General features: G+C 37.1%; 1 protein-coding gene across 1 annotated transcript; it reads right to left on the bottom strand.

Annotated features, from left to right (window-relative positions):
* Window positions 1-4,788: 4,788 nt before the first annotated feature.
* ednrbb (endothelin receptor type Bb) lies at window positions 4,789-11,049 on the bottom strand. Its single transcript, XM_088602916.1, has 8 exons — window positions 10,725-11,049; window positions 9,546-10,113; window positions 8,434-8,546; window positions 8,125-8,329; window positions 7,236-7,385; window positions 7,003-7,136; window positions 6,813-6,921; window positions 4,789-5,502 (listed from the first exon to the last, which is right to left on the bottom strand). The coding sequence occupies exons 2-8, from the start codon at window positions 10,017-10,019 to the stop codon at window positions 5,365-5,367; spliced, it is 1,323 nt and encodes a 440-aa protein (XP_088459042.1). The 5' UTR covers window positions 10,020-10,113; window positions 10,725-11,049; the 3' UTR covers window positions 4,789-5,364.
* Between the last annotated feature and the right edge of the window lie 1,559 nt (window positions 11,050-12,608).

Here is a 12,608-nt window from a genome sequence, read left to right as displayed (position 1 = left end):
AGGTCGCCCCACGTCCGCTACCTGAAGGCATAGGTTTCTATACGGCATTTCCTGAACAGCTGAGCCCAGGCTAACCCCCGTTTTGCCGCTACGCATAGGGTCTTTTTTGCTCTCCTGCCTCTCCACGGTTCGTCCCTTCCGACATCCGTGACAGAAACTAAGGATAAAATGCTGTGGTGCTGATTCTTCATGCAGATGTTCTGAAAGTTGTGAACTGATCTAATTTTCCTTGGTGAAATCCTGTATTAGTCAGGGGTTCAGAAAGTCACAAACATAAGCTTTTAATGTTACAAATAAAATGGACACCAAAGTATTTAGGGGGGAATGAGAGCACAGTGGTTAGGATTGGGGTGCTGTCTGTTAAGTTTGTTTGTTCTCCCTGTGTTCATGTAGATTTCCTCTGGGTGCTCTTGGTTCCTCCCACAGTCCAAAAACATACTGATAGTTAATTGGCTTCAGAGAAAACTGGCCCTGATCTGCATGTGTATAGGTCTGTGTTTGTGTCTGTCTGTCCTGTGACGGTGTACCCTGCCTTGCACCTATTGCTTGTCAGGATAGGCTCCGTCTCCCCTGTGAGTTTAGAAAGTGGATGGAATGAAGAATTTTAACTCCTTTCATTCAGAATAGTGTTTGAGTATTCATGTTTTGAGTGCAAATATCCAGTTTAAGAAATGTGTAACAAAATTGAATCATCATTGGATCCAAATCATTGGAAAGAACTTCGCAAGGCACTGTATTCCACACAATAAGCAATACTAATTAAACCAAATATGCAGTACAAACTCAAAAAAGACCAAATGTTAAAAAGAAAATGAAGGAAGCAGAGCTATTCAACATTCAGGAGTAGATGGCTGAGAATACTGTATATGAGGGCAAGATGTTTTGAGATAAAACTCAGGAAAATGGCAAGAGCTCTTAGTAGGACTCAGTATGACACCCAGGCAGCAATACAGTACAAACCCAGCATCAGTCTAGCTGTGTGATGGGTGGCTGATGGGACATGCAATGTATGAAAATTAGAAAAACGATTAATTTGAACACTTCATTAACGCGAAAAAATGGCTTAAGTGGTAATGGTTAATTGAACGTTCGTGAAACGAAGGGGTTAGGCTAAAATGTCGGTCAGCAACGACATTGGATAGGTACATACTTTACACACTAGGGAAGAGTCACGGCCCACAGCGAACAAAAGGGTTTTATACGGTCATCTGACATGCATGAGTTGCGCCTAACCCGAGGGTATGTTTCCATGTCACAAGTGTGGGGTGAAACTAGTCAGGCTTTCTCTGTAGCTGGCTCACATGATGAAATGTGGTTGCACATTTAGAAATAATACGGTTTTTGTTGATGGATTCTTTGAATGGAATATAGATGATTATCATGAAAAGATAGTTCAACAGTTTGAATGTTCAGGGCATGTTTCACAATCACATTTTCACTTTGACCACTTCTGAGCAAACTGGTATCTTGTTCCACTTCAGCATACAGATTGTGAACTGTCCTCATCTCAGCTGGGCTCCAGGGAGTGTAGTTCTTCCTACTGAATGTTCAGCTCTTCGTTTTGTCTGAAGATTATGAAACTGTACAAGAAAACAGTCTTGTTTGCACAGATAAAATGAAAGACACCAAAACAATTATATTTTAAACCACCTTTACATGCTTTCGAGATTTTATATCATTTTTTGTGATGATTAACAAAATTCAGTTCAGTTCGGTTTGTCATTTTCACAACTGCAATAAAATGCTTATTTGTATGTGTGCTCTGATCCAAAGACAAAATGGACATAACTATACCTTTACAAATGAAAGGGCCATGATAATTTGTAATAATATCTAATTTCATTTACATTGTAGTTGGTTATAATAAAAGAGTACCGTACTTAATTAAATGGGTCAATAGTAGTATAATACACTAATGAAAAGCCTAGAAATTTCCTCTAGTTTATTTCAAATAAGGCTTATGCTAAATCTCCACTAATAGCTTAACTATACAGGTCATCTACCTCTTCATTACAATATAAAATGTGGTATGCTTTTTATTTATTTATTGAATCGTTGATTCCTCCTGAATTGTGCAGACATTAATACTAATAGACACATTCCAATACAGTTAATACATTTTAAATAATGTTTAGAAAGATGACTCATTATTAGTTGTAGCATCTACTTATAATCATAAAACCAACTTTGTTATGTGATTTGTAGACGAGCACGTCTGGACTTTCAATTTCAAATCAGATATTATTAAATCCGTTAATATTAATCTCAATCTCATGAGGAGCCACTGTCCATACAAATGAATAGTAACTTAAATTATATACTGTCTGTTTGATCAAACAAGTAAAAGTAAAACAAGGGTGATCATATTTCTATTAAATATCATGTAATGTGACATGTTTAAACAATTAAACCTCTTGAGTGACAGTGAACTAAATATGCTAAATCATTCAAGTTATTCTAAATATACTTGAGAGCTATGCAGATACATGGGACAGTCACTCATTTCTTCAAATAGAACAACTCTCTTGCACATTCTTGCTTAAGAAGCATTTAAAAAGTAGAGAAATCACCATCTTATTTGGTTCAAGTAGGTAGCTGCATCAGCATCTGTAGGCTGCAAAGGAACAAGTAAAGGTTTATATTTTATGGAATAAATCATCTTATTTGTATGCGGTATCTCCATCCTTGTGTCATTTTTCCCTGATAAGGATGTGCATTTGTCTTCATCATTGATCTTGATTTTCAGGATGGACTTCTCTTCCTGAGATGAATTATGCTATTAATTCTGAAAGCTGATGGTGACTTTGACTACAGTTTTACACTGCAGTTTCGGCGTAATTTAATAAATGCTGTGTTTTGTGTACTAACTACATTCTAATCTCTTTTCAAATCAACATACCCCTGAATGTTTTCTGCACCAGCCAGATGCCCGTTAAAGGAGTTTTTAGTGTCTAATGGCTTTGGAATAAAGCAAAATAATATATAATATATCATCCATTTCTTAAACTTCTTCCAATTCAGCCTACCTGGGGAGGACTGTGGGAGGAAAGCAGAGCACCTGGAGGAAACCCACACAAACAGAAGGAGAATATACAGACTGCATTTAGCACCCAAGTACCAGATTCCACCCTGCAAGGCAGCAATGCTAACCACTGTGCCCACATGCCACCCATGACTCTTACAAGCTTAGTGTAATATAAGAGCAGACTGGAGCTAGTAGCTAATATGATTCATTTGAAAAAGACAAATCTCCTGTAATAACGTTTTTAAAGTAGTTCTGAACTCTACATAATATCTCGTAAAGCCAGTTTAAAAACTACATACTGAGAGAACACAAAGTGTACAAGTCACATCAAGACTCGTGACATGAAATATTGCTTTGTGAATTAATCAACAGTCCTCACAAGCAGGTAAACTAGCAACATAACCAATTTTCAAATCCTAGACATAATTAAGTGAAGAATGCATTATAGCCAAGTGTTTGTCTTAGATCCAGTAGCTATTTTCACAAGACAATGTATTTTTAGCACAATGTTGTTTTGTTCCTGTAAAAGATGACAGGTGTACAATGCAATGATTTCAGAACAATTTTTGAGAAATTAAGAATTACAATATATAACACAAGTGAAAAATGAACTTCAGTGGACAGGACTTTGTCATTGAAAAAGTCGATGATATGACCGAGAACAATAAGACTAAATAGAGGTTTGTATGGTGTGGGTGGATTTTACATTTATCACTGGATATAAACCACAAATAGCGATACATATTATATTTTAAATATCTGAAGAAAAATATTCCACGAAACCCTACAGGTAGAACAGAACCTTGCAGGTTTTGTCTAGATCACTTTGTATTTTTCTATATAAATTACGTGGTTCCCTCTCTGGTAAGTATTTTATTTAAATTGATGCCTGAGTAGTTATAGTAGTAGTCAAGTTCATTAGACTTTTTATAAAAGACTTTGAAGTTCTGTGATTTAAATAAAATTATACTTTATTATACACTTCTTTTCATTTTCAAAGTAAAAATAATTTTGGTTACAGATAGACTATACACATTTTCAGCAGTAAAATGGCACTTAACAGGTTAACAATGTTTCAAAGTGGAAAAGGGAAAGACAAGCAGATGAGATGACTACATTATAAATTAAAAATCTATAGTTTAAGGCTACACACACTATGTACAGCAATGCTAGCATGGATAATATACAAAACTAGTGTTTAATGGTAAAATTAGCTATTTAATACTGGCACTTAATGCAATACAATAATGAAATACATTTGGCTTTTTTCAGTTAACAATAACAAAGCTTAATGTAGTGATACTTTTTACCACTAAGCTAAATAAAGATAAAATACACAATACACAAAAAAGAAGTTGAAACATGCATGTGATATCAGGTAAATAACTTTAAAATTTAGAGCTTTTGCCATTAAAAAATTCCATCCATATTTCCTGACAATTGTAATAGTTTTATATTACATTATTTTGTTGTTTTAACACCATAAAGAAAAAGTAACAGATAACAAACATTGCACCTGGCAATTCTCTTTATTTGTAATGTTTTTTAATCAAAACATAAAACATTCAAAATATGGGACCTGCCCTTTAAGATTTTTTTATACTTTCAGAAGAAGTTGCTGAACATGAACAACACAAATCTGCAAATGAAGGAACAAGCATCTACATCATACAACCGCAGCTGATAGTGATATGAGGCTCTTGCCCAAAAATCTTATTCTAATTTGATGATAATCAGTCATATAAGATAAGATGGACATCACACTGAAAATTCTAGTTAATCCCTCTGCAACAGCATGGTTTGTGTTTAAAGTTTTATGAAGCAAGTTGGAAAACTCTCCAGGATTTTAATGAAGTAAAAAGCAATATGGAATAACACAAATGTGGGGGCTTTTAATCCTAGAAAAGCACTTTAAACATGCCAATGGAAGGTGTTGAAAAAACAAAGCAGAAACCTTTCATTCAGTGGTAATAATAACTGTGTTTACTGTAGTCAGATAAAATGAGTTGAAATACTTTCATTATGTGCGATATTAAAACATAAGCACTCACTTAAGGAAGTGATCCTCATGAGCTGCTTTGAATTAATTCAGATTCAATTATTTTTAATTACCAGTCATATTTTGCTCTCTTGAAGTGCCTTATAAGATTAAACATGGAAACTAAAGCCTTTTGGGTTAAGAATTTAAGTGCTTTTGTGTTTTCCATTCTGAATGAGGGAAAGCCAGTGGGTACAAATGTCGCTCTTCGGAGAGGAGTCTTGTTGGAAACATTGCAGCTGTGATTATGGGTAGCACCTCGTGCATTATGGGTAGCACCTCTTGTATTATGGGTAGCACCTCATGTAGTGGTGTACTTGTTGGTGACCCGGGAGTTGCTCTGTTCTGATCCACGGTCAATGGCTTTTGACTTCATGCAGGACTGCTTCTCATCCAAAGGCAGCATGTCTGGTGACACGCACCAGCAACACAAGCACGACTTGAGAAGAAAGAAACAAGTACTTTTATAAAATGACCAATAAAAAGTCCACATGTTTCACTGGAATAATACCAGACAACATACTGTAGATAATAGTGATATCATTAATGATAATAGGAAAAGATGTTCAATTCTTTCAATTTTCTTGATTTCTGAAGGCAGCACATTTCAGTAATTGTCCTGTAAGTATCTGTTAAGTTTTAATCACTGAACCAGTGGGAAATTAACTCAAGATTTGTTTTCTGCTTCTTCTCTCATGTTTAGAGTTCACTGATACATTAAAGTGTGACAGGGTGGTCTCAAAATCATTTTTTTGGAATTAAAATGATTTTTTTAGGATTATTTGTTAGAATTATTTCTAGATTATTTTGGAAATTGACGGTTATCAGGTTTTTAACACCCATCCAATTTAGAAATTGGCTTCATGACTACAACTCCCCCCGCCATGCTGCATGGGGAGAATTATTTTCCTGAAAACATCCTCCTCAAACACACACCTCCGGCCCATCAGAGCCGTTTGTAATTTGACATGCTCCAAGCTTTGCAGTGCGTTACAGAAGAGCATGTGCCAGTTGCAGAAGCAGCATGCCTCTCACTAATGTCACTGCAGGCCTGCAAGTGCCCGGGAGGTTTCAGGAGCTGCACTGAAAGCTGAGACGGTCCAAGTCAAGAAAAGCTCGCCCACCCTCAGCAGCACTCAGCACTTGTACGTTAGAGATAGGGGTCATGAGCTCTGACTGCTGGTGTCGGCTCCACAGAGCTCAACTTCTCAACCAGAAATGTGTGTCTAACTCTTTCAGGGCTTGATCCCTTCAGAATTGGGCTTGGAATTGGCCAAATCATGAAGATTAAAAAATGTATACATTTAAAAAATGTACCATTTTAGAATGGGCTTCCCAACTTCATCTCCAGTCCTGGGGGGCCACTGTGACTGCGTTCATTTTATAATTCACAATTATTTAAAGGCAAATCTGTTGAATATGTGAGTATATTGCTAAAGTTTAAAGACCACACTCCTTTTTAGCTACAGTATACAGTACATAAATAATATATTGTGCTTACAGGAACAAAATCAATGTAATCAATTCAGAGGCAGAAGTTTACATATGTATTACCTCAGATACATTACTGGCACTGATTCTAAAATCTAAAACATACTGCAGTTTCTCCAGCAGAAATGCCAAAGGATGCTGCTGTTCATATATACAACACTGTAGTGTGCCATATAAGATGGAACATTTGATAGTAAAATAAAAATCAAATAAATATAATAGTAAAGCTAATAAGTAAAAATAGAGTGAATTCCTTACCCTGAAACAGGTTTTGAACCTCTTGCTGACCACATAGAGAGCAATGGGGTTTATGCAGGAATTCACTGAGGCCATGTTGATGCCGATGTAATCCAGAACTAGGAAGAAGCTATAATAAAAAAAAAAATTGTTAAAAACTTTTAAACTTGTGCAGCGATACTGCAATTTCAAATTTAAAAATCCTTCTCACCTCAGTAGTTCGCATCGGTTGGGGTCTTCCTCATTGTAAATGGTTAATTTCAAGATTCGGCTGAGGTGCAGTGGTAACCAGCAGAGAGCAAATACCAGTACCAGGCAAAACACTGTCTTTGCCACCTCACGTCTCTGGGAAAATAAAACAAAATATATGCAAAGTCTCAAAATGTTTTGGTGGATGAAATAAACTCCGACACATGCTATCAAAGTAACCAAACCGTTTCCTACCTGTTTTAGGTGGTCGTTTAAAGCGATCTGCACCCCATTTTTCTTGCTCAGCATCTCTGAAGTCATGAGAGTATAAAACAACGCCGTACAAGCAAGGGGCATGCAGAAATAGAAGCTGAACAGCCACCAGTCTTTTGCTGACTTATAGAACTGGTAAAACAAAGAAGAAAAAACATTAGATTTGCTGTAGGTATGGCTTTGAAACACTAGATATAACAATTCTGCTTACAAAACACTTGCCATGGGGCCATTAATCTTTTTTATGTCAAATACTGAATGACTTTATAGGAAGGTCAGTGTGTGCAGACATGAAAGTATATATGCCATTTTGTTGCACGTCGTCCCAAACTGGCACCTTTACCTGGTTGTCACTATATAAACATATTTATTTCATTGCAATTTATGCAATGTTTATGCAAATATTTCACTGTAACTCTGCTCCTATTCTGCAAAGGAACACAGTGGTTGAAAAAAAATAAGGTCAAGTTACCTCATAGGGAATTAATTACTGTTTGAATCACAAAAAATGTGGTGAGGAATTTCCTACTACTGTAGGTGCACAATTTATCCTGCTAGTAATCAGTCCCAGAAGATGTCAAGATAATTGTCAATACGTTCTGTTTCTCACAGACTTGATAGTTTGTTGAAAACTAAAACCTTCAAAACGTATTGACTTTTCAACTGTTTTATACTGAGCATTTGATGTCCTTAATAAATTTAATCTTTGATTCCTATTCACAGGAAAATGTTTCATTTCACTTGTTTATGGCCCTTGCATTAAACGGGCACTAGAATATAAATACCAAAGCTAAGAAACTTAATGTTGAGAATTGCTAAACCTAATATTCCTCATGACATGAAGGATAATAAAAGGAATGGGCTTGCTCACCTTCATAAACTGGGATGTCTGCATTGGATGCAGCAGGCAGATTCGGAGGTGTTCCCCTTTGTAATCCATTGTAATCATATCAAAAGCAATAGCCTCAGGCACAGCTAGGATAACTGATAACACCCAGATCAATGTAATCTCTATTGCCGTCCACTTTGGGATTCCAATTCCTTTAATACGATTCCAAGATGCCACTGCTCGATACCTGGATGTGAAATGAAGAATGTTACAGTATATCTAATACAAGAACAATCTGAATGCTTAAATATCAGTTAATGCATAAAAATGTAATGAAGATTTTTCAGGTACCGGTCAATGCTCAGTGCACATAAACTCAAAACTGTGATCCCAACAGATGTTTTTTGAATAAAGGGCACAAGTTTGCACATTCCAACTCCAAATGGCCAGTCTTCTGCTAGGAGCTGTGAACAAGAATGACTGAATGTTAACCATCATTGTTTATAAATACGAAACCATTGTCCTGTCTTAATTTTGGAAATAACCCCCAAACAACTCTGAATTCAAGATGACTAAAATGGGGTTGTGAATTCTGCTTGGATCACTGTCACAAAGACCATGAATGAGAACAAATTGCTTACTTTCTGTAGTAAAGATTAAACTGGTACTGGTATCCTTCAGACATTCCTACTACTTAAATAGTACACATTGTGCATACATCACAATGAAAGATTTTGCTAGAATACATATTTATATATTTAATCTTCTAAGAATGTATTGTAAATATACATACAAATTTTAATGTATCTAAAGGCTTCAAACATTTGTAGGGGTTATGATGTGGGAAAGTAATAAACACGTGCTTTTTGGATGGGGTACTCCGTAATACATTTTTTCATTTCATCACATAATATTTCATGTTCTTTGGTCAAAATAATAAAAAGGAAACACAGCAATTGCATACTGTAATGTATAATATTTACACTATATTTCAAGAATACGAGTTGAAATCGTTTGGTTAAATAGCCTTCATACAATACTCTGTATAGTTAATTTAATAACACTGACATATAAATTGTAAATCGTATCTGTTACATACTGTGAAAAAAATATGAAATAAAATATTTGTACAAATGAACGTTTTGTATTTCACTTTTCACATATTCACGTTTGTATTGATGTTATTGTTCTGATAACTCACTCTGAACAAAGTCTGAAACACTACAGGGGATAACTATGCAACTTTTTAAAATATTGAATATTTAGTATTTATTTCAGCAAGAAACTAAATGCTCGCATGACTTACAAAAATGCAGTACCATTTTTGGTACTAATGGTAATGGTAACATAATGTAACAAATAGAGAAGATTGTAGTTATGAGTGTTTTGGGACGAATGGGATCAAATTATAAAACGTTAATAAATTATAACTTGCATTTCACTCAGTGAAAAAAAACACTTACCTTGTACACATTTATAGGTATATCAATCACAATATGCAGGAGATCTCCCAAAGCGAGACTTGCGATGAGGATGTTAGGCCCGTTTCTCATGCATTTATTTTTGTAGATAATTCTCAGCAAGGTTGAATTTCCGATTATTCCAACTACAAACACTAGGCAAGAAACCACGGTGTTAATGTATTTAAAAGTATCCCTTATTTCGGTGGGTCCTGCACACATAGGCAACTGGTTGGAACCTCCTGACTTGATGGGTTTCGGGAAGTTGCGAGGCGTTAGCGAATGGGATGTATTTGAGTTCACTGTGTTCCTGCTGGTTAGTGATTTCGGCGTAGGAGCCAGGAACGGGTGTTGAGGATGAAGGTCGTGCGAGACAGGTTCCAGGTTTGGATCTTTGCTTTGAGCAGAGACAGAGCGACAGAGAGGCTCCGCGAGTAGCTGTAATAGCAGCAGTGCAAGAAACTCTTTCTTTGCCATGTCAGGTTTTGTCTAATTTGGTGCTGTGTCCAAGGTGCAAAAAAAAAAATAGACCGTCTTCTCCGGGATCTGGTTTTAAATTCTGTTTGCTCCTCTGAAAAAAAGAACAAATAGTTTAAGTTTCCGAACGCGTGTAACCTTAACAGACATAACTCGACTTAAGCTTTCCAAGACATGGCATACCCCTCTTTTAGCCACAGCCAAGAGTATTTTATATATTAACTGTATTTTACATATTAAAAAAACAATCCCCGGTACTCTGCAATGTGTATTTCGGTTAAGTATTAATCTTATCCCGGTCAAACAACAGGCATCCATTGACTTGTGTAATTATCTGTCAATAAAGGGGGAAAGTGGCTGCGGACAGTTGTAAGATTGGTTTTGTTAACATCGATTGCAGTTATTAACAGCCTATAATCGAGAAATTGAGATCTCCACAAACAGACGGCATATCTGTGTAGCTTTGCTGTTGCTGGTGTTGATTACGTGTGATTAACTTAAAACAACAACAGGCTTAAAATATATGGTAAAATAATAAATTAAAGTAAGTATGAACGAAATTAATTCATTAACATCAATTTACAAATGAAGTTTAATTTCGTTGTAACAAAACGTTTAATCTCCTAGCAGCTCTACTACAATTTCTCATATTATCTTAAGTCTTTTCTTTAGTTGGAAGATTTCCATAAGAACGTCTTGTATTACCTTATCGGGAACGCTTCAGACACAAAGACACCACACTTGCATGATTTGCAGAAATCCGCCAGCTCAGCGAGAATAACCTGTTACTTTCATCCGCGCAGCTCTTGGCTGCAGCTTGTGAAAGATCCTACTGGAGTCGATAGTTGATGTTACTCCCGGACGGTTTTATCATCTGCGCTGTGCCATCAATCATAGTTCTATTAGTGCGGACTGACCCCTCCTACGTAGTGTGCCCGGCAGAAGAAAAGACTGAGCAACATCAGGCAGGGCCCCTTCTCCTTTTGTAAAGAGGCGAGCATACTGCCGTTTTAAGTTTTACGCGTTTGTTTTAGCGCTTTCTGTTTTAAAATAGCAACACCTTCCTAAGAAGACAGAACATACAGCTAGTGAAAAATGACACCTCTCATGCCGCGCAGGAAATTAACATTATTTTAAAATATTTTGAGCTACTATTTTGGGTCACATGGTTGTTCATATGGCGAACCAAGGAAGAAAAACCTGATATTTCCAATGCATTCTGGAACGGTACAGAGCTACATTCTATGGCCTCCCTGAGCCCTGGTTAGTCTTTCAGTTAAGCGCTTCATTCCTGCACTCTGTACAGTGAACTGCTGCTTTATCTGCCAAAGCAGAGCACAGCGGGGGTAAAGTCATACTGTAGTTGTTCTTTGTGTTGGGCTTGGAGGTTAAAACTGCCATAGCTCATCATTACAAAGCATGGTAAAAGGTTTCAGCTTTGGTATGTTACCGCTGGTAATTCATCTGTGCTTTTTCTAACCAATTTATCCACTACAGGGCTGCGAGGGAGCCGGAGCCTATCCCAGCAAGTGATGGGTGGAAGGCAGGATACACCCTGGGTGGGACACCTATCGCACACAGACACACACACACACTCACACCAGGGCTGATTTTCATAGAAGCCAAGTAACCTGCCAGAATATCTTTGAACTGTGGGATGAAACCAGAGCACCCATGCAAACACAGGGAGACAGGATCCCAGGAATTAAACAGAGGACCCCAGCACCATGAGGCAGTAATGCTCACCACTGCACCACCAGATGAAAGAAGGGAGTCATTTGTAATTTTGCCACTTAATAATGTTGTTTGACCTCACGTTGGCCAAAGCCTTTTCAGTGGGGTACGTGTCTCCCTCATTGCAGTGTTTGCTGCTGCCACAGGGAAGCTTCAGCCGAGGAGATGCAGGGTCCGTGCTAGCTTTGTATGATGGTGCGAGGGTGACTTAGACTCACCCCTGACTTGTTCTGTTTCACAGTGCCTCGCCACGTTCAACAGCTGTGGCCGTTTTCTGCAGTGGCGGACAAATGACAGAACCCTTTATGCTCACGAAGAAACATATGAGCACCATGGGATTCTGAAACAGTATGTTTCTGTTTGGAAATCTTTCCATTACTAATCAACCATAATAACAAAAGACTGGCGGTGTTACTTTCATTTAAAAGTACGTTTGCAGCTGACATTTCTAGGAGAAAACAGACCCTCTTCGAATGTTGTCTGCAGGATTGTTCACATGTTCGTAGTTGAGTATTGTCTCAGGATGCTACTTACTTTTACTTTATTGGAAGTTACTTTCAATAATATATTTTTATATTTTACTTTTGAAAAGTCACCTATATAACTATAATGGTCCTGCCAGCAAAGTAAACTCTGCCATGCCTTTGTCTCAAGTATCAAACTTCAGACTGAGCTTATCACATGTCAGCCTAGACGTAGAACACAAAAAACTGCTGATTTGTATGAACTGTTGCATTTATTTGAATATGTGCAGGGCACAGACAATTTTATTTTCAATCCCGTTGAACTGTCACTTGTAGCAGACAGATCTTACACAACCTTTGCCCGATGCTTCTGCTGTTTTTGTGTAGTTGT

Source organism: Lepisosteus platostomus, chromosome 2 (genome assembly GCF_059453375.1).
Source record: "Lepisosteus platostomus isolate fLepPlt1 chromosome 2, fLepPlt1.hap1, whole genome shotgun sequence".
NCBI lineage: Eukaryota > Metazoa > Chordata > Actinopteri > Semionotiformes > Lepisosteidae > Lepisosteus > Lepisosteus platostomus.
This window is presented reverse-complemented; position numbering and strand designations above follow the sequence as displayed.

Bases quoted from the DNA above. Each gene is read 5' to 3' on its own strand.
- ednrbb (XM_088602916.1), bottom strand. From the start codon at position 10,019: ATGGCAAAGAAAGAGTTTCTTGCACTGCTGCTATTACAGCTACTCGCG. The intron at 7,137-7,235 runs GTAGGAAACGGT...TTATTTTCCCAG, and splicing joins TAAACGACCACCTAAAACAG to AGACGTGAGGTGGCAAAGAC. The intron at 5,503-6,812 runs GTAAGGAATTCA...TTTCTTCTCAAG, and splicing joins GGTTCAAAACCTGTTTCAGG to TCGTGCTTGTGTTGCTGGTG.